The sequence below is a fragment of the Marmota monax genome, unplaced genomic scaffold (genome assembly GCF_021218885.2).
Source record: "Marmota monax isolate L192 unplaced genomic scaffold, Marmota_monax_Labrador192_F-V1.1 WCK01_AAM20220418_F8-fsc00205, whole genome shotgun sequence".
In the NCBI taxonomy this organism is placed as follows: domain Eukaryota; kingdom Metazoa; phylum Chordata; class Mammalia; order Rodentia; family Sciuridae; genus Marmota; species Marmota monax.
In genome coordinates this window covers 1,688,159-1,712,195 of record NW_026692417.1, presented here as the reverse complement: position 1 = coordinate 1,712,195, position 24,037 = coordinate 1,688,159, and the positions used below count along the sequence as shown (strand labels likewise).

Genomic DNA, 24,037 nt, shown 5'->3' with positions numbered 1-24,037 from the left:
ATCGCCGAGGGGGGAGCCCGCGCCGCAGCTTCCTGCCCCCGGCCCAGCCCTCTGGCCCCGGCGGCCTGCAGCCTGACTTCCTCCCCCCACCCTGCAGCTCGCCGCCGCGCTCCCTCGGACGGGGCCACCCCGATGGGACGCAGCGCCCCGACCCCTGTGCGCCGCTGAGCCAAGCGCCCGCGTCGCCGCGAGCTGCTGACCCTCGCCACCTGGGCCGGGAGCCCCGTCCCGGTCCCCTGGAAAGCTGGATTTCCGAGGCTGGAGGCGCCTAGCCGGTTGGGTGGGGACCACCATGGGCAACGCGGCCGGCAGCGCCGAGCAGCCCGCGGGCCCTGCCGCGCCGTCCCCGAAGCAGCCGGCCGCCCCCAAGCAGCCGATGCCCGCGGCCGGGGAGCTGGAGGAGAGGTTCACCCGGGTCCTGGTGAGTGTGACCCGTTGCGCGCAGGGCGCGGGCGAGGGGCGGCAGGGGCTCGCCACGCGTCCCCGCCCCCGGGGGTTCAGGTGCCGCTTGGAGATCCCCCGCCCAGCGGCTGCCCCCTCCAGGGATGGCAGTGACAGTGGCTTCTTTCAGAGTGACTTAGCACTCCCCCCAAAACTTTCTTCTGCATTCGCCAGTCTCTCTCCCTAGACAACCCTCATGCTCCCGGATCTAAAGGTCCTTAAAATGTCCTGTGAGGAAGATGGGAGCGCAGCGCAAGGGGGCCCCAGGCACTCCCTTCCCCACTGCTCGCAGGCCCAGCCACTGGGTGCGGGTCTCCAGCATTTGCCCTTCTGTGTCTCCGGGTCAAAGATGGAAGGGGTTACAATTTAACCTTCTGGAAGCCGCTGACCTAGAGCAAGTGTTTGGTGTGTTCGGGTGCCCGGGCTGCTGAGCGGGTTGTTAGATCATGCAGAGGGGGGTGTCTGTGTTTCTCACTCCCCCGTATGCCTGGACAGGTCTCGGGCATCCCCTCCTAGCTACTGAAAGGAGTACATTAGGAAGGGCGGGGTCAGGATGGGTTGGCCACTGACTTGGGGTGGAGCAAAAGTCAGAAGCCCCCTTCCACTGTCACCTGCCTGGGGAATTGGTGTGGGGATGCTGGAGCCTAGCCCACTGGAGAGGGACTCATCAACTCAGGCTGAGCCTGAAGAGGTCAAAATATGTTTGGTGCTGTGGGGACTCCATAGAAGTCAGGGGTCTTTAAGACTGGTGGGCAGAAGTAGGGAGAGGGCAGGGCCTCTTGTTCTCACTTCCCCTTCCATACCTCAGCCCTCTGCTCCTTTCTCTAATTGCCTGGTGGCCTGTCTGCTGTCAGCTGTCCCTTGCTGGATACTTTGTGACAGGAGAATAAGATTGGGCTGTTTCCCAGAGGCACTTCCCAGTCTGGGCAGGCTGGCACTGCAGGTTTGAGGGTGGGGGCTCAAGGCAGGCACAAGGAGCAGAGTAGTGCTGGCTCAGTGCTTGTCCCCACCCCGTCCTAGACATTATTCCTCTCTCTGTCTAGTCATTAGGCCCTACTTGCTAGATCATCTGCAGGGCTAGATCCCTCCTAAGGGTTCCTGAGAGTCACATGCTGCCCCTCCCAGGAGAAGGTTAGGAGGGATCTGGAGGAACTCTGGGGTGGGGTGCGGTCTATCCTTGTGAAGGCGCCTTGCTTGAAGGGGAAGGGGAGGGACTTTGATGGACACCTCACACCACACTAACCCCAGACTTTCCCCATCTCTCCACCTGTCCCTACTTCCCACCTCCACAGAACAAGGCAAAGCTAAGCTGAGCTGAGCAGATGGGGGAGGGGCACGTGGAGACACAGTCTCTGGATCCATCAGTGGTGGATCCCTGAACTCCCACTCTGAACTCCCCAGATGGTGGGGCAATGTGTGTCTGTAGGTGGGGGTGGGGCAGGCTTCAGGCCTGAGGTCCAGGCTCCAGGCTGCTCTCTGTTATTCACACTAATGCGGGGAGGAGCCATGGGAGTGAATAATTCAGACCAATGGAAAACCCAAAAGTCAAGTGGTGATGTTCTGATGTAGGTATAGGACTTGATTGCCCTGCTTAGATTTGTGACTGTAATTGACTGGTTGAGTCTGACATAAAATGTCACTGCACACACCCCCACCCCCACCTTGGCCCCCTGCCTTCCTGCCAGTACCAGGGTATGGAAGTGGGGAGGCCCAGTGATCTCAGAAGGTATCCTGGCGAAGAAAGAGTTGGTGGCTGGGGAGAAATCTAGGGCAGCAGCACCCATTGGGGGCCCCACTCCTCCCTGACCCCCCGGAACCCCAGTGTGTTTACACCTTCTTCTTGGGGTGGATCAACCCATGCCTTGTCCTGTTGTGGGCAGAATGAACCCAACCTCAGGTCACTTGGCTAAGAACCTGGTTCTTCTTACTTTCTGTGAACTGGGGTATGAACTCCACCCTGGGGTGACAGCCTTGACCTCTGCCTGTGCTGCCCAGGGTAGAGGATTTGGGTGAACCCATGGGTCTGGCATTGGTTGTTTCAAGTGGTTCCCATCTGACCACCACCCCTGGGACCAGAGCTGTCGTTAGTTGATGTTCAAGAGAAGAAACTTAGATTGCTGGGGGCCACCACCCTCAGGGATCCTCCAGTCTTGATGGGAGAAGGTACCTTACCTTGGCTCTAGTCACCTGGCTTCAGGGAACCTCTTTCTTTTGCTTCAGCTTGGCCCCTTGTCTGTCCCTGGTGGTTAATAGGATCCCAGCACCCCTAACTTTTCCTTCTCTCTTAATGGTGAGGCTCCTAGATGACAGGTACTCTCACCAAGGCCCAGAGCCAGGCAGAGGTTACAAGGAGGCTTTTTTCTATGCAAGGGTAAACAGAGGGGCACAACCTTTCCAAGAAGGCTGTGTGAGAGAAGACTGCCCCGCTTAAAATGCTGATGGGGAGAGAGCGGGTTGAGCCAGGGTTTCTGGCTGCTGCCTTAGCAACCGTGGAGGAGCGATGGCTGCCCAGCCACATGGGCCTGCTGCGATGGTGGGAACACCAGCCAGCCAGGCTCCGAGCTCTCGCCTCTCCTACGCCCAAGCCCAAGGCTGGGTGTCTTCCAGCCCTCGTGCCTTCTCCTTTGAGGCAAGTAGGGTGACAGATCTGGATGACAAGGCATCCTTTACAGGCCTGCCAGAGTGGCATGTGTAGAGGACATCCCTGATCTCTATGGGCAGAGAGGAGCCTGTGGCCTTGGGGTAAAGGAGCCTGGGATGATGTCCCAAGGCTGAGGGTGATGCTGGCATCTAAGAGGGGACTGAGCCATTGGAGAGGAATTTGCCCTATGAGGGCCTATCACCTGGGGTGCTCAGACTGGTGTCCAGGGACATGGTCACTTGATCAGGTAGTGTGGGGCACTGAGCCCAGCTGCAGGCAGGGCAAGGTTCCTTGGAGTCCTGCCACCAGGATGGGCCCTTTTCCCTGTGGGCTGGTGGTGAGGAGCAGGAGTGTATGTCTCTAGTCTGACTGAGGTGTGCATCCTTGGCCAGCTCCCTCCAGGAGGTGGGCAGAGGAAGTTTGAGGGCATGTAGCCCAGACACTGTGCTTCCCACCTCTGGGGTGTCTTCCACAGAAGATCTTAATGAGGTGTGGCCTTGTGGTTAGATTTTGGGCTGGGCAGAGACTGTGGGTGACATTCCCAGGCAGGGCTGGCATATGCTGACCCTGGAAACCCAGGGATGTGGTGGACATGATTCACAGTGACATCTGGAGCGGTTGGCAAAGAGCTGGGTGAGATGGGCAGGAACAGGTGAGGCTGTTCTTGGTACCACCTCTGCATTTTTTTTTCCCTTTGGGAATACAGAATTCTAGAAGGTGACTTAGATATCCTTGCCTTTGAGGGAGCAGGGGTTACTCAGGAGAAAGGCAGGGAAGGTTTCTGGGTACTGGGATCATGAAGTATAAGGGCTGAATTTTTTCTTTACTCCTTACTTGCTGCGTGACCTTGGACAAGTTACTTAATTTCCCAAGCTTCAGTTTTCCTTATGTGTGTAAAAAGACAATGTTAAAGGTATCTGCCCACCTGCTAGGATTTTTGAGGAGATTCAGTAAAGTGCTCAGCACCATGCCTGGCACGGAGCAAGTGTTAATAACTGCTCTTCACTGTGAGGAAGTGAAGCTGGCCTGGTCCTCTCCACCTTGGGGCCCTTCTCCGTGAAGGAGCCCAGATCCTGATTTCCCCTGTCCCATCTCCCTCACCAAGAGCACCCATGGGTGTCAGGCATTCCCGAGGAGCCCCCAGATCTCTAGCCATCACAGGCCAGGCTGCCTCCCTGCCATTATGCAGGTCAGCAACAGCAAGGCCCATACTGAAAACTGCCTGGTGGCCGGAAACCACGAGAGGGAGGCCACCTCTCCTGGAGGGTGGGGCAGCGGTGGGGCTAACGGTAGAAGTGTGCACAGGGGGAGGGGGTGGGGAGGCCTCCACTTCCCCTGACAGAGGGCGTGCTGAGGGGGGGTTCCCCAGTGAGTAAGAGCACAGTGTGGGTAACAACAGGAAGTGCAGAGCGCTGGGTGGCAGGAAGTGCTGCTGGCTGTTCCTGGTTCCTCAGATGGGGTGACTGGGGCCATGTTGTCTTCAGAAGACCCCTCGGGGCCAGGATCCACACTTCTCATTGACCCCACTGCCCTTTTTTCCTAAGGAAACCAAGTCTCTTAACCAGCCTGTCTTCTAGAGGTCACCTTGAACAAACCATTGAGCTTCTCCGTGCCTCAGTTTCCCATTTGTAAAATGGGGATGCTAATGGGGTCTACTTTGCAGCTTGTTGCTGAGGTCTAAATGAGTTAATAGATGTAAAGCATGTAAGATGGCACCTGGCCCAGAGGAAGTGTTTCAGGAGTATTATTATTGTCACCACCATCATTGCTATTGTTATTCTTCTGCCAGCTGGATCATGTGGGCAGGGCCGGGTGTCCTGGTTCTCATGCTCCTTGCCTTCTACCTGCCCTGGGCACCCTTGAGCTCAGGTGGGGGAAGCTGTTAGCTTTTGGGGTTCTTAGCACCTAATTCAGGGCAGGTCACCTATGGCCTCCTCTAAGCCTAGAATTCTTTTTTTTTTGGTGGGGGGATATACTGGAGATTGAACTCAGGGGCATTCAACAACTGAGCCACATCCCCAGCCCTATTTTTTGTAATTTATTTAGAGACAGGGTCTCACTGAGTTGCTTAGCACCTCACCATTGCTGAGGCTGGATTTGAATTCACGATCCTCCTGTCTCAGCCTCCTGAGCTGCTGGAATCACAGGCGTGCGCCACCACACCCTGCTAAGCCTAGGAGTCTTGTAAGAGTTCCAGAAATTCTATACTGGGATTTTAAGGAGTAGATGCTATTGATTGTTTCTGCAGATGCTTCGAGAGCTTTGAAGCCAAAATAGAGGTGATGGGCTAGATAGGGACTGGGAACTGGGGACAGGCCCAGATTCTGGGCCCTCTGGGCTGAGGAATCCCTGTGGAGCTGGCCTGACACTGGGATTGGTGGGTGTCCAAGTTCAGGGGCATCTTGGGGTTTAAAGGGCAGAGGTACTAGGAGGCTCTTGGGTTGGGATGGAGACTCTGCTCAAAATGAAAGCGAAACTGTAGGGTGTGGTCAGTGTCCAGATGAGCCCTTCAGTCTCCTGGGACAATGCTTTAGAAGTCAGCACTCGTGGGGCGGTGCCTGGGGTGGGAGGCTCCAAGCATGAGCCTGCAGGGGCTGGTCTTGGGTGAGCAGAGAGTGGGGTTGCTCTCTGGTAGGTGGTAGGGACATGGAGGGAGGACAGTGGTTCCCACACAGTCTCATGGCAAGATTCAGCTTCTTTTCTTGATCATAGAAAAGAAGAAATAAGTCCCATCTCCCTCGTCATCAGGTCCAGGACACTAGGAAAGGGACTGGGGACCAGTTCATGTTTGACCTTGCCCCTTGGAGATAGGCCTGTCTCATCTGTATGTTTCCACAAACTTCTATTCACCCTATCATGCCCTACCTTGGGGTCCCATGTGGACTCCCCCAACCATGTGTCCCCACATCTGCAAAATTCCTCTTCCCCATATTGGGTCGCTGAAGAACATTATTATGTTGAACCAGAACTTGGCACTCAGCAGTCCCAGGAGCTCTGTGTGGTGGGAGTGTGCTCATTTTATGGAGGCAGGAGCCGAGGCTCAAGGAGGCCGAGAAGCTATAGGGTTGGTTTTCTGGAATGAAGCTCCACTTGCTCCACACCACAGTTGCTCCTCTTCTGTCCTCCTCTCAGGTGCCCCTCACACACACACCTGGACTGCCTATCCCTTCCTGTCCTACTTGAGCAACGTCAGCTTTCTTCTTGTCCCCCCAGCCTCCATCCACAATACTGCCTCCTTTGCTTAGGGCCCAGGTCTGGGGCTCTGATCCTGTTTTCAAGGTGGCCTCACCTCACCCCAAGTGAGTGGCATCTGCTGGCCCCTCTCCCACTCCCTGGGTACTCATCTCTTCGGTGGGCACTGTCACAGGCGGGGAGCAGCTGCTAATTAGTGCTCAGCGCTGTCAGAGCTATTTCTGATTTCTGAGCCTAATTTTAGCACGTCTGGCAGGCTGGCACATGGGCCTGGGGCCTGAGGACGGCCAGGTGGGGAAGGAGCAAAGGGGCGCCCTGCCTTCCACCAAAGTGGGGACAGGTGTGCCAGGCCCCAGCAGAGACCTCCCCTCCCCAGTAATAACCCTGGGCCGCCCTTGGGGAGGAGACCAGCACTGTAGCTCCGTCTTCCTGGCTCCCCTCTTACTGGCATCCTGACCTTGGGCCGGTCACTCCACTAATCTGTGCTCACACCTGTGGGCATGACGGCACCAACAGTGGCGGAGAAGGTAGAAGGCCGTTGGCAACATTCCGGGTGCTGAGTGGTACCTGGCACTATACACACTCAGGCGAAGCTGGCTACTGTGACTGTTGGAGTTGAGATTATGACTGGACCTGCCATTGTGCCATTCCAGAGCCAAACAGGTCTCAAGGGCAGGTGAGGCCCAGGAAGTCCCATGTCAGGAAGTGGCCATCCCCTCTGAGGCTCAGATGCTGGTGCTCAGCCACCTACCCCTGCATTTCCCTCTTCTGTGCCACTGCTCCAGGGTCCTGGCATTGCCTGTCACCTCCTGCTTCCTCCTCTCCCCTCAGCATCTCAGCCCCGCCCTGCCCTTTGTCTCTGTGGGGTGGATGTGGCTTAGAGAGAGACAGAGCAAGGATGGCCTGGTAACTTTCCCCCCAGGCAGAGTAGGTCCCCCAGCTTGAAAGCCCCTTCCACAGGGGTCTGGGCATAGCAGGAGCTGTCTTAGGCCCTGGCCTGGTGGCAGGGAGGACAGAAGTTGGGACTATGGCGGATTCCTCAATCCAGGCTCACTTTAGCAGTAGGGGACAGGGATGACGTACCCCACTCCCAGCTGGCTGGGAGTCTAGTGGGTGGGCAGTTTCACCTCTCAAGTGAGGCCTTGGCCGGAAAGGTTAGGCAACTGGGACTGAGAACACCCAGCTTCCTGTTATCTGAGGATGACTCAAGGCAGTGATTTTTTGGGGTGAAGTCTAGCCAGAGCCCTAGACTTAGGCCCAGCGTCCAAGAGAGGAAGCTGGCTGAGGAGCCTTGGGTGGGTGTGGTCCCTGCTCTGCTCCAGCTGTAGCCTCTCCTCAGAACCCTGTGACCGAGAGTGTGTAGCCCAAACCACAGAGCTGGGGACAGGAGCCCTACAGACTCTGGCTGGGGCTCTCAGGGGGCTCCCACATCACCAGTGGAGACCCTGGCTGAACTGGAAATTCCATGAGGGCAAGAACTGTCTGACGCACAGGCTGTCAATAACCCTGGGGTTTTCCCTATTGAGGTGAACTGGCCCTGTCTTCTGAGTCTATTAGGGAGACTCACCACGTCCTTGGGTCCAGGGAGCCCCTGCGGCTGGCAACACTGGGTTGATTCCACAGCCCTGGGCTGGACTCTACGCTTGCCCTGTGGTGACAGAGAAACTGTGGCTAAGGAAGAGGACCCATACAGAGTTCTGCTGACCTTTCTTAGCTCCTGAGGGGAGTCCCAGCCTAGGCCACCAGCATCACAGGCCTAGTGTACTAGCTGTTCCGCCCAGTTCCTGTGACTGAGTGACCTTCCCTGTTCAGATCCCCCCACCTCTGCATCCGTGATGCACCTGCCTGGAACTCCAAGCTTGGATGACATGGCTGCCCTCAGCTCTCTTCCTTCTTGGAGGGGAAGAGGGAGATACAGAGAAGGATGAGGCTTTTGAGTGCCCTGGGCCTAGGCCTTGCTCATATCCACAGGCCACACCTAAGCCTGGTTGGAGATGGCTCCCCTGTTAGCTTCTCACCTGGATGGGAGGAGAGATGGGGAAACTAGAGCCCAGACGTGTCTGAGGTTCAGGGAGTGCATACATCTGTCTCTTGCCAATTTTTTTTAGGGAGCTGAGGTGAGGGGATGACAGAGCCCAGGCAGACTTGGATTCAAATAGTGGGTCCCTTTTGGGTTGTTGGGCCCTAAGGTGCTCTGCTCTCTGGGCATTGGTTTTCTCACTGGATAACACTGTTTATCTCCCAGGTGAGAGGATGACATATCTTCTAGTGGGTTCCCTGAAAATACCCATCCTCCCCTTCCTTATCATTTTGGGGCCATAGGCTCAGGGTCTTATTTTTTCTCCCCTCCCCAGAACTGTATGAACTTACCCCCGGACAAGGTCCAGCTGCTGAGCCAGTATGACAACGAGAAGAAGTGGGAGCTCATCTGTGACCAGGTGGGTGTCAGGTTGGTTCTGTTACCCATCTGTCCTGGCATTGGGGGCATCCTGTCTTGACCAGGCTGATGCTGGGGCAAAGCCCATACCTAGAGGCTGGGTTGGCATCTGGGTAGGGTGCTGGGGATCTCTCTAGGACTCTGAGTTCCCCTCCCTTTGACACCAGTCTCCCTAGAGACCTTGTGAGTCACGAGCAAGGCTGGTCCTGTCCTGAAAAGCTGATAGGAGCTGGGCCAGGGCACTGGCCAGGCAGCTGGGCTGGTTCACTGTCCTGCTGAGCTTCCTAAACAGCCTCCCTCCCCCTCCCTTTTTTTTCTTCTTCTTCTTCTTTTTTTTTTTTATTGGTACTGGGGATTGAACCTAGAGGCACTTACCCACTGAGCCACATCCCCAGTTTTTTTTTTTGAATTTTATTTAGAGACAGGGTGTCTCTGAGTTGTTTAGGGCCTCACTCAGTTGCTGAGGCTAGCTTTGAACTCCCAATCCTCCTGCCTCAGCTTCCTGAGCCACTGGAATTACAGGTGTGAGCCACCAAGCCCATCCTTGAGCAGCCTCCCTTGACCCTTCCAACCTGCTTGGGCTGGAGAAGGGAGATGTCCACCTGGGTCCTACATCTTCATTGAGCTCATTAGAGGGGGCAGGAAGGGACAGGACTCCCTGTCCTTCTGTTCCTTCACATTCAGAGGAGATATAGTCAAGGAGCCACCACGGCCAGCCAGTTTAGACCTGGGTCCCTCAGAGCTTGGTCCAGGCCTTGGGCTTGCCACCCTCACAGCCCACTGGGCTGCTGTGGACGAGGAGGACCCCTCCTAGTTCTGGGTAGGGCGGGGCTTGGCTGCTGGGGATCCTGTAAGGTGGAGGCAGGAGCAATGTTCCAGTGGAGGCTGTGGAGGCTGGGCGTGGGGAGCTGGGGAGCCAGCGCCTCCCCTGGGGCCCACAGAGCCTCCCTCTAATGGACTGGATGAAATGAGTTGGCTAGGCATCCATCTAGGGCAAGGCTGGGCTGTGGCAGAGGGCGGAGGCCTCTAGAGGCTGTGGAGCTGTGAGTGTGTGGGGGTGTGTGGGGGAGGGTTGGGGGGTCTTACTGAAGAGGCTTGGCCTGGCATCTCAGAGGTAGGGACTCAAAGCCTGGAGAAGTAGAGGGTCATGGGGGGGGGTGGCTGGGCACATCCAAGGGGTCTGAGATGGGAGGGATGGGAGCCCTTGTGGGTGGGGGTCTCTGCATGGTCCCTCTATGGGAGTCTCCCTGCTGTCCCAGGGCTGGGGTGGCTGAGTTAGGAGTTGCTTTGTGTAACACAGAAGAGGAGCCCCCACAAGGGCACCTACCAACACAGGTGGACAGGAGTCCTGGGGGAGAGGCCTCAGCCTGCCAGAGTCCCCCTACCACACACTGCCTGTACTCCCAGCTCTAGTCCAGGGAGGGCAGGGAAGGTGCCGCCTACTGTTCAGACTGAATCCCCCCTGGCGCTGGGCCTACCACAGGATTGACCCTTTACATTCTACCCACAGAAACCAGTGGGTAGAAGAGGACTGTGGCCTGGGGAGGCCACAGCAGGAGGGGCAGGCCAGGCCTGGGGCTAGATGGTTTGGGTTTGTGCCATTGGTCCTTCAGAGGCATCTTAAGACAGCCTGAGCCCCAGGTTAGAGCAGAGAATGGGACACTGGGACTAGGACAGGTCATTTGCCCCAGGGCAGCTCTGACTGCTTCCCTGTGCCCCCATCCATCTCAGGAGCGGTTTCAAGTCAAGAACCCCCCTGCTGCTTACATCCAGAAGCTGAAGAGTTACCTGGATACCGGTGGGGTCAGCAGAAAGGTAGCAGCTGATTGGATGTCCAACCTGGGGGTATATGTCTCCCCTTTTATTCTCTCCTTTCCCCCTGCACCTTCCAGGCTCTGGGCAGCTGGCATAGCCATGTGAATCAACTTGTCTGTGGGTTTGTGTCAGTGTCAGTGTGTGTGTGTGTGTGTGTGTGTGTACCCCATGTGTCCATGCATGGGTGTGTGCGCACCCTATGTCTATGTCCCCAGGGTGGTGTGTGTGGATGTGCATATGTGTGTGGATCCAGGATGTGCATGTTTAAATTAGTATGTGCCCTGTGTGCCTATATAGGAATGTGTGTGTGTCTACGGGGAGGTGTGTATGTGTATATGTGTACATTCTGCGTCTGTGTATGTAGCTTGTGTGTACCGTGTGCGTCTGTGCATGGGGAGTGCATGCATCCTGTGAGTGTTTATTCTGCTGGGCAGGTGTGTGGAGGTGGTGGGGGAGGCAGAGCGTGAAAGGCCCTGTGTTGGGGGTGGGGAGGGTGGGCATGCTGGCCGCTGCCTCAGGGCTTGATGGCCTGTGGGAAACTGTGCTCCACCCACCACACTCCTTGTTCTTGGTTCTCAGTTCAAGAGGCGAGTTCAGGAGTCCACACAGGTTCTGCGGGAGCTGGAGACCTCCCTAAGGACAAACCACATTGGGTGAGCAAGGGCCTAGATCCCCTCGGGTCTAGGAGGGCTTCCCCTGCCCCCTTCGTAGGCTGTGCCTGTAGACCACCTCCTAGTGGGTGTCCAACAACTCCTCTTTTGCTCCTGCCCATCCTCAGTCGGCATCTTGGTGCCTGGCTGGACCATGGCCCTGCCTGAGCCCCCAGTACCCCCTGGCATTACTGCGTCTCCTGAGGTTGGATGTGTTGGTGTCTTCCTGGGGCAAGGCCATCCAAGGGCTATGCCTGTTCTGGAAGGACACTTCCCAGATGGGACTCAGGGAGCCTGTGCCCTACAGGTGGGTGCAGGAGTTTCTCAACGAGGAAAACCGTGGCCTGGATGTGCTCCTGGAATACCTGGCCTTTGCCCAGTGCTCTGTCACGTAAGCCCCCAACCCCACCCTCATGCCACTCTTTGGAGCCTTGATCCATGTGTCCCTCAGCCTCAGCCCACACCTCTAGCCAGTTCCAGTCAGCATAGTTGGAGCCCCCGGGACCCAGTACTTGGCCCTGCACACCCCTTCCTGAAGGCATGCCCATTCAAGGAGGGATGTCCCCTCACTTCTTGCTGTGCTCAGCCCAGGGCCAAGAACACAGCCTCCTGCTCTTGTCCCAGTTTTTCCTGCAGGTCTGGCCCACCTGGCAGTTTCCTCCATCCCCTTCTTAAGTGTCCCCTGCAGTGCTGGCCTCCAAGCCCCTTGCATCGTATCTCCAGGTATGACATGGAAAGCACAGATAACGGCGCCTCCAACTCAGAGAAGAGCAAACCCCTGGAGCAGTCTGTGGAAGATCTTAGCAAGGGGCCACCCTCATCAGTGCCCAAAAGTCGCCACTTGACCATCAAGTATGTGGTCCCTAAGACAGGGTGGCAGGAGAATGAAGAAGTCACCCCCATACTGTCACATCTAGACATCTCTATACATGGCCCTGGGGGCTGGGGAGGGGTAACCAAGCATGGGGGACCAGAGTCAGGGCCTCACAGAGCACTCAGGACACTAATATGTTAAGGGATGAGCACCTGGGTGGGTCTGGGATGAGGAGGGGCCTTCTGGGGTGGTAGGACCTCTCTTGTACCCATCTAATCCCCTGTTTTCTCCTATGCGGCCTCCAGGTGCCCCCCTTCTCCCCGGTACGTAGCCACCTGGGGGCCGGTGCTTGCCTGGCCAGCTCCCTGGAGGGTGGGTGGGTTGGATGGGGCATTCAGCTGACATCCTTGGGTTCAGCCACTGTGGTAGGTCTCCTTATCTAAATATAGGGCATCCTGCTGGGAGGTGGGAGGAGGAAGGAGATGACCCTGGAGCATCATGTGGAACCCAGCTTCCAACTTTGGGTCTAGGGAACCAGCTGCATATTAACCCCCAAACTCTCACAATATTTCTCTGTTCATTCATTCCCTTATTCATTCAACAAACATTTTAAAGCACTTACTATGTATTAGGTATGTGGCAGGTACCCATATGTCAGATCATCCTCCTTTGGGGGTTCCATAATCTAGTGGGGAACAATTCAGTGTGACAGGTTGTCACAGAGATGTGGCAACTTTAAGAAGGGAGGTGGCCATGACCTGGGGCATTAGCAGGGCTACCCAGAAGGGATGATGCTGGAACTATATCTTATAGATGGACAGAGGCTGTATAGGCAACAATAGGGGCAAGGAAGGGCAGTCCAGGGGGAAGGAACAGCAAAGACTTAAGCATATTTGTGTCATGACGTAAACGGGTGATGTAGCAAGCAGAGGCGAGGACTCGGGAGGAGGTGGGGCCTCTCAGTGTTGCTGGAAATGTGATAGAATTACCAAGAGGACTGACGTGGAAGTCTCCGTTGGCAGTTCTACAAAAATGAAAACATCACACTTTTTTTTTTTTGGCCAAGAATAATTGAGCACGCACGCACATGTAGTCCTTACTAGGTGCCAAGAGCTGTTCCGAGCTCTTTTCATAGTCCCAGCAACCCTGTCAGGAAGGTGCTATTATTGCCATACCTATTTTACAACTGAGGAAACTGGGGTACAGGGAGATTAAGTAACTTGCCTAGTACGTGGTGACCTGGAATGTTCTTGAACCACAGCATTCTGCATTCACAATCTGCCTCTCAAGATGGAGATGAGCCCAAGTGGCTACGAGCGCCACCTCGTGGAAAGTCTTCTCATGGCTTCTCCCAAGCCAAATCTGTCTGGCCCCTCTATCAGTTCTCTCCACCCCAAACACAGCAACTCTTCTTAGTGCTAAGTCCCTGTAAGGGTCTTTGCTTCCTCGACCCACCCTCCCTGCCTGAGGACTGAGGAGGCCTACCTGCCCTCAGCAGGCCTCTTTGGATAGGTAGATGGGAGGCGGTGGCTTAAGGTTCCAAATATGTCCTGTCTTACTCCAGCGGTCATCTTACTGGTGGGGGGAGCAGGAAGTCAGGGCTCGGAGCTCTGACCTGTTGTCTTCTGCACCCCACCCAGGATGACCCCTGCCCACAGCAGGAAGGCCTTACGGAATTCCCGTATCGTCAGCCAGAAGGATGATGTCCACGTCTGTATCATGTGCCTGCGCGCCATCATGAACTACCAGGTTGGCTGGTGGCCATGGGACTAGGGGAGCTGGGGAGCGGGGCCTGTCTTCACTGGGGGTTGTGCAAATTATGATATTTGGAGACCAAATGTCCTTCTCCCTGCATCCCCACCAGGGAACCCTGGGGATCTGGGCTGGTAGGGGATCTTGAGGCTGATGAATCTTGAGGGGATGCCCACATTTTTGCTCCCCCCTTGTCAGATCCCCTTGAGTGCTCCTGGGTGTGGCTGAGGCAAGGATGTGCCTCACATGGGGGCCAAGCGGAACTGAATAGCGAGGTCCATGGGGAGAGCATTTGGCCGTGTTTGGAGGAACGTGCGGGTGAAGCTTGTCTCTCTTATTTTCTCAGCCCTTAAGGACTCAGCATGTCCAAGGTGGCTGACACTGGCTTTGGAAAAGACAAATTAAAAGAGGGACAGTTTTAGGATCTGGCTGCTGCTGAAGAGATGTGGTCAGATATGAAAAAAAAAAAAACTTTCTAAGCTAAGGGCATTAGAGATCAGAAAGGCACGGCATCAAATATGTAGGAGGTGCTGACGGTCCTGAGGGCCTTCCCGGAGGCACTGACCTCTCTTCTCTCCCCAGTCTGGCTTTAGCCTTGTTATGAACCACCCGGCCTGTGTGAATGAGATTGCTCTGAGTCTCAACAATAAGAACCCCCGGTAAGGTTCATGTCCCTAACCTGTCTCCACATGTAGACTCTTCTACTTAACCCCTTGCCTACTCTGTCCCCCAGTTCTCAGGACTGCTGCCCAGACTCATCCCACCTCTGCTGCCAATGCCCCTGTCTTCCTCTAGCCAGGGCCATGCCCACCCTGGCCATGGGCATTGCTGGTTCCTGAGGGACTACTTGTCTACTCTTTCCACAGAACCAAGGCCCTGGTGCTGGAGCTGCTTGCGGCTGTGTGCCTGGTGCGGGGAGGACACGACATCATCCTTGCAGCCTTTGACAATTTCAAGGAGGTACCGGAGTCCCCATCCAAACACATACTTGCCCCTGGGGCTGGTAGTTGTAGCCTCTGATGGGGGCAGCTGAGGATATTGGGTAGGCATTTGGGGAACCCAGAGGACAATCTGGGATAAGGAAGTTCTGCAAGGAAGGTACAGAGTCAGGTGGGGGCACTGGCTGACTGGGACAGGGACAACTATAGGGATCTGCTAAGCCTCTGATTCTCAGCCTTGCCAGGTCCGAATTGGACTTGACATCTTGGGGTTGCGCACTCTGGCTAATAGGCTTGCTAGAGTGGTTGTGTGGGAATATAGTGCATAGAGCTGGATGTGTTCCTTCATTCCTTAATGAATGTTTACTGAGGACCTATTATGAGCCAGGCAGGAATGGGACCCTGGGATATCAGTAAGCAAGAGAAACAAAAAAGCAGAGAAGACATATAATAAACAATGTAATAAATAAGGAAATTACATAGTGTGTTAGGAAATGATAAGTGTTGTAGGGAAAAAGAGACACTGGCGGGGCTGTGGCTCAAGCGGTAGCGCACTCGCCTGGCATGCGTGCGGCCCAGGTTCGATCCTCAGCACCACATACAAACAAAGATGTTGTGTCTGCCGAAAACTAAAAAAAAATAAATATTAAAAAATTCTCTCTCCCTCTTTAAAAAAAAAAGAGAGAGAGAGACACTGGCTCGGGGGAGAACTGGTTGCAGGGTGGTCAGGGAGCCTCATTGAGAAGGTAAGACTTGAGCAAAGCTGTGAGAGAGGTGAGGGTGGGTGTGGTCATTGTTGAGGCAGTTGGAATAGCACGTGCAAAGGCCTTGAGGTGGGAGTGTGCCCACGTGCAGAATAAGTGTACAAGAGGGCTCTGGGAGGGGACTGAGAGAGAGTGGAGTTTGCAGCAGAAGACTGACATGGCTTAACTTAGATATAACTGATGAGGACCTTGTAGCCATACAAGGGTGACAGCCAGGATGGCTTAGGAGATGTGTTACTGGGTTCTCAGTGAGCACCATTCCCCTTACCCAGGTATGTGGGGAACAGCACCGCTTTGAAAAGCTCATGGATTATTTCCGGAACGAGGACAGCAATATCGACTTCATGGTGAGCTTAGGAGGCTGGCTGGGGCCCAGGCCAGGCCCTGTTGGGTTCAGGGAGCGGCAAAGACCTGGGTGGCTGGGCTCTGGGCTCTGCCCCAGTAAAGCATGAGGACTGACTGGCCAGTGGGGAAGGAGTGGGTGTTGGGGGAAGAGGGCTAGATTGGGGACATAGAGGTGACAACACTGTGTTAGTGGAGTAAATACTGTGGAGAGGTAGGGAGACTTGGGGATGAATGGGGGTTGAGCACCCCCTACCTAGAGGATCACAGACTTGCTCTCCTGGGCCCCCAGGTGGCCTGCATGCAATTCATCAACATTGTGGTACACTCGGTGGAGAATATGAACTTCCGTGTCTTCTTGCAATATGAGTTCACTCATCTGGGTCTGGACTTGTACTTGGAGGTGAGCACTGCACTCCTTCCCCTTCCCCCGATATAACCATCAACCAATACAGATTTTGGCCAGGTGGTTGGCAGATCTGGGTTCAGATCCTGGCTCTGCTACTTCCTAGTCATGTGATCTTGGATAGATCTGTTCCTCTCTCTGAGTTCCTCTCTCTCAATTTTCCCATCTGTCAAACAAGAAAATCATAGAAGTAATAATGACTCTAATGTGTAGAACAGTGCCCAACACAGGATAGGCACCCAGTCCAGCAGCTTTTGTGGCAGGCACTGGAATACACTTCAGTGGCCCTGGGTCTGATTCTGGGAGTACCAGCTCAGATAGCCACTCTCACTCTAGAACATAATAGGGAGCCCATAGATATTAGGCAGGAAGGTCTGGGCCCTGGGAAGGTGGGCAGAGGTCTTGGGGCTTCTTGGCCCAGCCTAAGCAGAGAAACTACAGCTTCTGCCCAGATTCCTTTTGGAGGTTTGCTGGAGGAGTAGGGCCTCTGGGATTGGATTTTTGAAAGCCAAGATTGACAAAGGTGAAGAGCAGTCTCAATTTATATATATGTACAGTGGAATATATTCAGCCATAACAAAGAGACATAGTACTGACAGGTTACATGGACAAGCCTTAAAAACATCACCTTAAGTAAATGAAGCCAGACACAAAAGGCTACATATGTGATTCTTTATATGAAATGTCCAGAATGTATAAATCCATAGAGACAGGAAGTAAATGAATAAAAAAAAAAAAAGAAAGATAGTAAGTAAATGAATGGTTTCCAGGGGATAGGGAGGAGGGAATAGGGAGTGACTAATGGGGTATAGGATTTTTTTTTTGGGGGGGAAGTGTGATGAAAATGTTCTGGAATTAGATAGTGATGATGACAATCTTGTGAACGTACTAAAAACTCTTGAAGTATATACTTTCAGATGGTGAATTTTATCGCATGTGAATTATATCTCAATAAAAAAATAAAGAAAAAGGCAGGCTAGGGTTCAGGCCCCTTCCTCTGGTCCCAGTAATGGTGAATGGTCAGAAAGACCCCCCCAAATTAGGCCTCACCCTGCTCATTCCATCTGGGGACAGAGGCTTCGGCTTACGGAGAGTGACAAGCTGCAGGTCCAGATTCAGGCATATCTGGACAACATTTTTGATGTGGGTACGCTGTTGGAGGACACTGAGACCAAGAATGCTGTGCTGGAGCACATGGAGGAGCTGCAGGAGCAAGTGGCACTGGTGAGAGCCGGTCCTGAACCCAGCCCAGCACATAATAAGCCCACTGAACACATATCTGTCTCAGGGTCCTAGGGCCCGAAGGCATAATAAGGCACTGAAGGGCAAGCACTGTTCTGGATGTGAATTGGAGGTGGCTGTCCGTCTAGCCCCTGAGTTTGGCCTGAATCTAATTCCTGAGTCCTTTGGGTGTCTTTCTCAATGAGTATTCAGCGAGCTCCTGCACTGTGTGGGATTTATGTGGAAGGCAGGCGCCTCCTCCACAGATGCTCAAACCCCAAGCTTTGACTTGGAGGAACTGGGTGCCCGGGGTCCCTCCTAGCTCAGTCTCCTCCTTCCCACCCACCTTTCTCATCGGTGGTGCCTTAGTTTCCCCTCCTCTTACTGAGGTTCAAGTACCAGGCTCGGCCCACCCTTGGCACGAGGGGCTGAGCGGATCTGGGAGCCTCCCCCAGCTCCAGGCAGGCTTGCCTGATGCCGCCCCCTCACCGGCGGTGCCAGTGCTGCCTGGCCGCGGGTGGTAGCTCACCATGTGCCGGTGCTACAGCTGACGGAGCGGCTTCGGGACGCAGAGAACGACTCCATGGCCAAGATTGCTGAACTGGAAAAGCAGCTAAGCCAGGCCCGCAAGGAACTGGAGACCCTGCGGGTGAGGCTGGGGTTTGGGCTGGGGTGGGCTCCTAAGAACAGGCTGGCTGGGGTTTCTGGGCTTGACAGCTCCTCCCTAACCCTGGGAAAGGATGGGGACTTTGTACCACGGAACCCGGAGCCTGCCGGTGGGCACTGATTCCTTCCCTGGGGCTTTCAGGAACGCTTCAGCGAGTCAACCCCCATGGGCATCTCCAGACGTCCCCCGGAGCCTGAGAAAGTGCCTCCTCCCGCCCCGGCACGGCCCTCCGCCCTGGAGCTGAAGGTCGAGGAGCTGGAGGAAAAGGGGTTAATCCGAATCCTGCGGGGGCCCGGGGATGCCGTCTCCATTGAGATCGTCCCAGTCACTGTGGCAACCCCAAGCGGCAGTGATGCTCCTACTCCGGGGTTGCCCAGCTGTTCCCCCAGCCCAGGTGCGCGGGAGCTTCAAGCTGGGGTGGGGTGCAGTGGGGGCGGGGGATCAGGGCCTGGAAGGGGAACCTGGGGCCAGGTCTGGCACCGAAGAGTCAGCAGAGGGCGGTCTGGGTTGTGGGTGTGGCTCAGATAGGCGCAGGTAAGTCGCAGGGTAGGGAGGCGGACCTGAGACCGCCTAAGCCAGGAAGCTGACTCGCTCCTCCCCCGCCCCGCCCTCGCTGGCTTTAGATCTCCCACCTGCAGCAGAGCTGGCTCCTGGAGCAGCACCGCCCGCGCCACCAGCACCCCCACCGCCTGGCCTCCAGTTCCAACAGGAAGCCCCTCCCTCGACGCCCCCACCGGCCCCGCCCCTCCCGGGTAGCCCAGAGCCCCCGCCCGCACCACCGTTGCCAGGAGACTTACCGCCCCCACCCCCACCGCCTCCGCCGCCACCTCTCGGCACTGACGGACCAGTGCCACCGCCGCCCCCACCGCCGCCCGGAGGTCCCCCTGATGCACTTGGAGGGCCTGGCCCAGAGACGAGCTTAGGTGAGTGGAGTGGACCCCCTCGAGCCCAGGGCTTGGGGGAGATGAGTAGAGCCCCAGCCTCAGTGTCCTCCAGGACCCTCTGTCCAGGGGCTTCCTACTGCCTCCTGCTGCCCTGTCAGGCCTTGCTGGGCTGGTTGCCTCTAGCGCCCCCAGTGCTCACCACTCCCTCCCGGCCCCAGGAGTGAAGGCCAAGAAACCCATCCAGACCAAGTTCCGGATGCCACTCTTGAACTGGGTGGCCCTGAAACCCAGCCAGATTACAGGCACCGTGTTCACAGAGCTCAACGATGAGAAAGTGCTACAAGTGAGTGCACCTGTCTTGCTCCTAGTGTGGGCATCGAAGAGGTGGGGGCTTGCCAGGATCATGGGGGTGTCATCTCCACCCAGTTTTACAGAAGTGGAGATGGGCAGAGCATTAAGCTACACTGCCTTGGTGCATTGGTCTAGTAGGCAGTGGTATACTGACCTCTCTGGAGTCTTTACCCTCCTTTCCTATAGAGGGGCATATCCCTCCCCCCAGTCTGGCTTCTTCTCCTTTCAGGCCCTTTTCCTACCACTTCCTCACAACCAGGACCTTAGCCCTCTTGATTCCACTTTCAGTTTTCCAAAAGGGATGTGTTCCATTGCTTCTGAGCCATTGATCATTCTGTTCCCTTTGCCCTTCCCTTTTCCCTGATGACCAGTTCACTCCTTTCTTAATGGCTCAAGGCTGGGTCTTCTAGGCTGGGTGGTTCTCTTCTTCCTCAGTGTTCCTTGTGCTTCTCCTGTATCAGGGCCTATGTTCTATTTGGGTTACTGCTTTGTCTCTCTGCTGATGGCCTATCAGGGCTGAACCAGTGGTTCTATCATTGAACACAGTGCTCACCCGGAGTGTGCCAGACCTTGGCCCCACCCAGCCCCATCTTCTCCCCCTGTACCCTAGGAACTGGACATGAGTGACTTTGAGGAACAGTTCAAGACTAAGTCTCAAGGCCCCACTCTGGACATCAGTGCTCTCAAGGGCAAGGCAGCTAACAAGGCCCCCAGTAAAGCAACACTCATCGAGGCCAACCGGGCCAAAAACCTGGCCATCACTCTGCGCAAGGGCAATCTGGGGGCCGACCGCATCTGCCAGGCTATTGAGACGTGAGTGCCCTGCTCTGGGCTTTTGGCAGCTCAGCCCCTCTACTAGGCTGGGATCTTCAGGCAGAGCCTAGTAAGAGCCCCAGCTGGGGGACAGAGCCTATAAACTTCATTGGAACCATGGACAGGGAACCTTATTTCCATTTTCAGGGGTTAAGAAAACTGAGTCCAGGCCTAGATTGGGACATCCCACTCCCTTCTTGCCTCTTTGGCAGAGAGATTTATAGTAGGGCATCTGCCACTGATGAATGATGGGGACCTGGGCTCCCAAACTCCCATTTTCCCGAAACTCCTACTTCTTGTTCTCTGAAGCTGTCAGCAAATAGTAAATATTTAAGTTCATTTATTCAACCAAAGGAGGGAATGTAGTCTTGTTCTCTGGGCTGGTGGATATGGGGTTTAAACGGCTGGCTCCTCTGCTCACCCATCAGGTACGACCTGCAGGCTCTCGGCCTGGACTTCTTGGAGCTTTTGACCCGCTTTCTGCCCACGGAGTATGAGCGCAGCCTCATTGCCCGCTTTGAGCGGGAGCAGCGTCCCGTGGAGGAGCTGTCTGAAGAGGACCGCTTCATGCTACGCTTTAGCCGCATCCCACGCCTGCCGGAGCGCATGTCCACACTCACCTTCCTGGGCAACTTCCCGGATACGGCCCAGCTGCTCATGCCGGTGTGGGCGGGGCGGGCAGGGCAGTGTGGCCTGGGCTTCGGGTGGGGGGAGGCATCTCTCAGCCCAGGCTTCATCTGGGAGGACCTGAGCCTCTTGATGAGGGTGCCTCCAACTTACCTCCCCTGTCTCACCTCCAGCAACTGAATGCCATCATTGCAGCCTCGATGTCCATCAAGTCCTCTGACAAACTCCGGCAGATCCTGGAGGTGAGAGCCCAGGGCAAGGGGCCCAGAGGCTGGGCCCATCCTGGCCTCTTCTAAATAGTGTGAGAAGGCCCCGCCCACGTAGTGTACAACAAAGATAATGTTCCCACTTCTCATGTACATGCTTTGAAAGACAAAACTAGATCGGGGTGAGGATTGGTGACAGCAGCCATGTCTTTAACAGGGTATCTGAGACCCTGCCAGAGGGGTCAGCCCCTCTGGGTATTGCTGTGTGAGCAGCAGTGGACCGTCCCAGGAGGGGACCAGTAGTAATGATTGCCAAAAGGGTGACAACCCTTAGGAGGGGAAAGTGGCTGCCAATTTTGGGTTGGACCAGCAGAGGGCAAAATTGGGTATGTTCATGGGTTAACCATGCACACATGTGAGACGTGCAGACACACAAGTACGTGTGTCATGGAGAGAGAGTTCCATTCAGAAGTGTGGTAGGGCTGTGTGTGTGCAGGCTCACTTTTCGTCACCTTTTCTCTTGTGTAATGTTTACTTAAGGGGCTTCCCCAGCCCTGGTACCCTGTTGAGTCTCTTCCCCTGCCTCTCCCAGATCGTCCTGGCCTTTGGCAACTACATGAACAGCAGCAAGCGTGGGGCAGCCTATGGTTTCCGGCTCCAGAGTCTGGATGTGGTGAGGTGGGGGGGGCCTGGCGTGGGGGCTGGGGGCTGGCTGGTGGCCTGTGGCTTACAACAGGTCTTTGCTCAGCTGTTGGAGATGAAGTCGACTGACCGAAAGCAGACGCTGCTGCACTACCTGGTGAAGGTCATTGCTGAGAAGTACCCACAGCTCACAGGCTTCCACAGTGACTTGCACTTCGTGGACAAGGCAGGCTCAGGTATAGAGCAGCCAGGGCCCTGAGCAGGCAGGCAGTTCAGTCCGGAGGCCACTGGGAAGCAAGGGGACTGCAAGATGTAACTGGGTGGGAGTGCTGCCACTCAGATTCCTTGAGTTCACGCTGCCCCGCCTTCCACCCAGTGTCGCTGGACAGTGTCCTGGGGGATGTGCGCTCCCTGCAGCGAGGCCTGGAGTTGACACAGAGGGAGTTTGTGCGGCAGGATGACTGCTTGGTGCTTAAGGAGTTCCTCAGGGCCAACTCTCCCACCATGGACAAGCTACTGGCAGACAGCAAGACTGCTCAGGTGGGCTGGGGCTGGCCTGGTCTGGAGCTAGGGAAGCTGGGTTGGGGAAATGAAGGAGTCCTTGCCATTGGATCACTAGATGGGGGTGTATAGCCCAGGCCTGGAGGGGTGTGGCCACAGCTGGGACCCTTTGGGGATGAAGCAGAAGTGAAGGGCCGCCTGCCTGGAGGAGCAGATGAAGTGGCCAATGTCCTGAGGAGGTACAGAGCAGCATCAGGCTCTGAGGAGCCCATGCTAACAGGGCTGATGGGCTGTGCCAACAGGAGGCCTATGAGTCTGTGGTGGAGTACTTCGGAGAAAACCCCAAGACCACATCCCCCTCCATGTTCTTTTCCCTCTTCAGCCGTTTCATCAAGGCCTACAAGGTATGTATGTGTGGTGGGTGGGCTGGGAGCCCTGAAGCCTTTCTGCATGGGCAGTGGGAAGGGCAGAGGCTGCTTCTCTCTTGGGTGGGTCAGAGTAGGAGTAAGGATTGCCCTCACTGAGAATTGCCTTCGACCCTCAGAAAGCTGAGCAAGAGGTGGAACAATGGAAGAAGGAAGCAGCTGCCCAGGAGGCAGGTGCCGACACCCCAGGCAGGGGGGAACCCCCAGCACCTAAGGTATGCAGCTGCTGCTGAGCCTGGTAGTGGGATGCAGGGATGCAAGGTATCCTCACACTCTCTGGCCCCATCCCCATCCCCATTGTTAGGGACACACCCTTTACAAAGACAGTGCCCTAGGAGCCAGGGATGGGAGTGGGTTCCCTTTGTTCCAGTCACCTGTCCTTGCTGTGAGGCACTAGAATTGAGTGGGGTGGAGGGATCCTGGAATTGGAGCTATGTATACATCTCCTTCAGTCTCCACCCAAGGCCCGGCGACAACAGATGGACCTCATCTCTGAGCTGAAACGGAAGCAGCAGAAGGAGCCACTCATCTATGAGAGTGACCGTGATGGGGCCATTGAAGACATTATCACAGGTGAGGGCTTGGCCAGGCACCTGTTCTGTCCTTCTAAGCTGTTCTTTGTCTGGACCCCAACCAGGGGTCTGGCTGCCTTACTGCCTCTTGCTACCTTTTCTGTTTTTCTTTTCTTTTTCCTTTCTCTACCCCCTACCCCTTCACCCTCAGTGCTCAAGACAGTGCCCTTCACTGCCCGCACTGGCAAGCGGACATCCCGGCTCCTCTGTGAGGCCAGCCTGGGAGAGGAGATGCCCCTCTAGCCCCCAGGTACCTGTCACATCGCTGCTGACAGCTCTGGGACCCTTGTGGGCATTGTTACTCTTCCCTCTCCTGTGCTAGTGCATGGCTGGAATGTATTGCAGGGCAGATGGGAGGTCTGGCAAATGTAAACAGTGCCCCTTCCCCTAAATACACAACCTGGGTTCTCATAAGGCTGAGCGTGTATCCTGGAGCTTGGTCCCAGCTCTGGGCAGACTCCTGAAGGGCTAACTATCTCCTTTGGTTGCCAGATCTACGGAACCAGCCCTACATCCGCGCAGACACAGGCCGTCGCAGTGGTCGTAGGCGCCCTCCAGGACCTCCCCTGCAGGTCACCTCTGACCTCTCGCTGTAGCCTATTTCCGCAGGTGGATTCTGTAGGGGGTGGGGTTGTAGGCAGGCTGGGCCTCAAGGAAGGTGGGCCTCTGGGCAACCCCTCCTCCTGCTGCCTGGCACCTTGGCCCTCCTTAAAGGGGCCAGCACAGCCTCCTCCTGTTGGAGGCAGAGTCACCTGGTCTCAATCCTCAAATGCTGCTTGCAGCACCCCTCCCCCAATAGCCATACTTAGCCTGAGCGGGAGCCTGGCCTGTAACTTATAAAGTGCACCTTGCCCTCCCCCATGAACTCCCACCCCCAAAGACTCTCCTTGGACCTTATTTTTATACAAGATTAATAAAGATGTTTGCAAAAAATCA

General features: G+C 55.7%; 1 protein-coding gene across 13 annotated transcripts; it reads left to right on the top strand.

Annotated features, from left to right (window-relative positions):
• Nucleotides 1-133: 133 nt before the first annotated feature.
• On the top strand, nucleotides 134-24,037 carry Fmnl1 (formin like 1). 13 transcript variants are annotated; one of them, XM_058578756.1, is made up of 28 exons: nucleotides 134-421; nucleotides 8,629-8,712; nucleotides 10,443-10,556; nucleotides 11,106-11,179; nucleotides 11,484-11,567; nucleotides 11,900-12,028; nucleotides 12,296-12,313; nucleotides 13,631-13,739; nucleotides 14,325-14,401; nucleotides 14,609-14,702; nucleotides 15,717-15,791; nucleotides 16,079-16,189; nucleotides 17,267-17,416; nucleotides 17,961-18,062; nucleotides 18,222-18,474; nucleotides 18,704-19,003; nucleotides 19,183-19,307; nucleotides 19,926-20,128; nucleotides 20,557-20,791; nucleotides 20,929-20,997; nucleotides 21,554-21,634; nucleotides 21,710-21,839; nucleotides 21,980-22,143; nucleotides 22,407-22,508; nucleotides 22,649-22,744; nucleotides 22,982-23,102; nucleotides 23,253-23,351; nucleotides 23,594-24,037. In XM_058578756.1, exons 1-27 carry the CDS (start codon nucleotides 293-295, stop codon nucleotides 23,342-23,344), a joined length of 3,321 nt encoding a protein of 1,106 aa, XP_058434739.1. In that variant the 5' UTR covers nucleotides 134-292; the 3' UTR covers nucleotides 23,345-23,351; nucleotides 23,594-24,037. The 13 variants fall into 13 exon arrangements, with proteins under 13 accessions (XP_058434739.1, XP_058434736.1, XP_058434738.1 ...); XM_058578753.1 differs by having other exon boundaries at nucleotides 11,801-12,028; XM_058578755.1 differs by lacking the exon at nucleotides 23,253-23,351 and having other exon boundaries at nucleotides 10,443-10,526.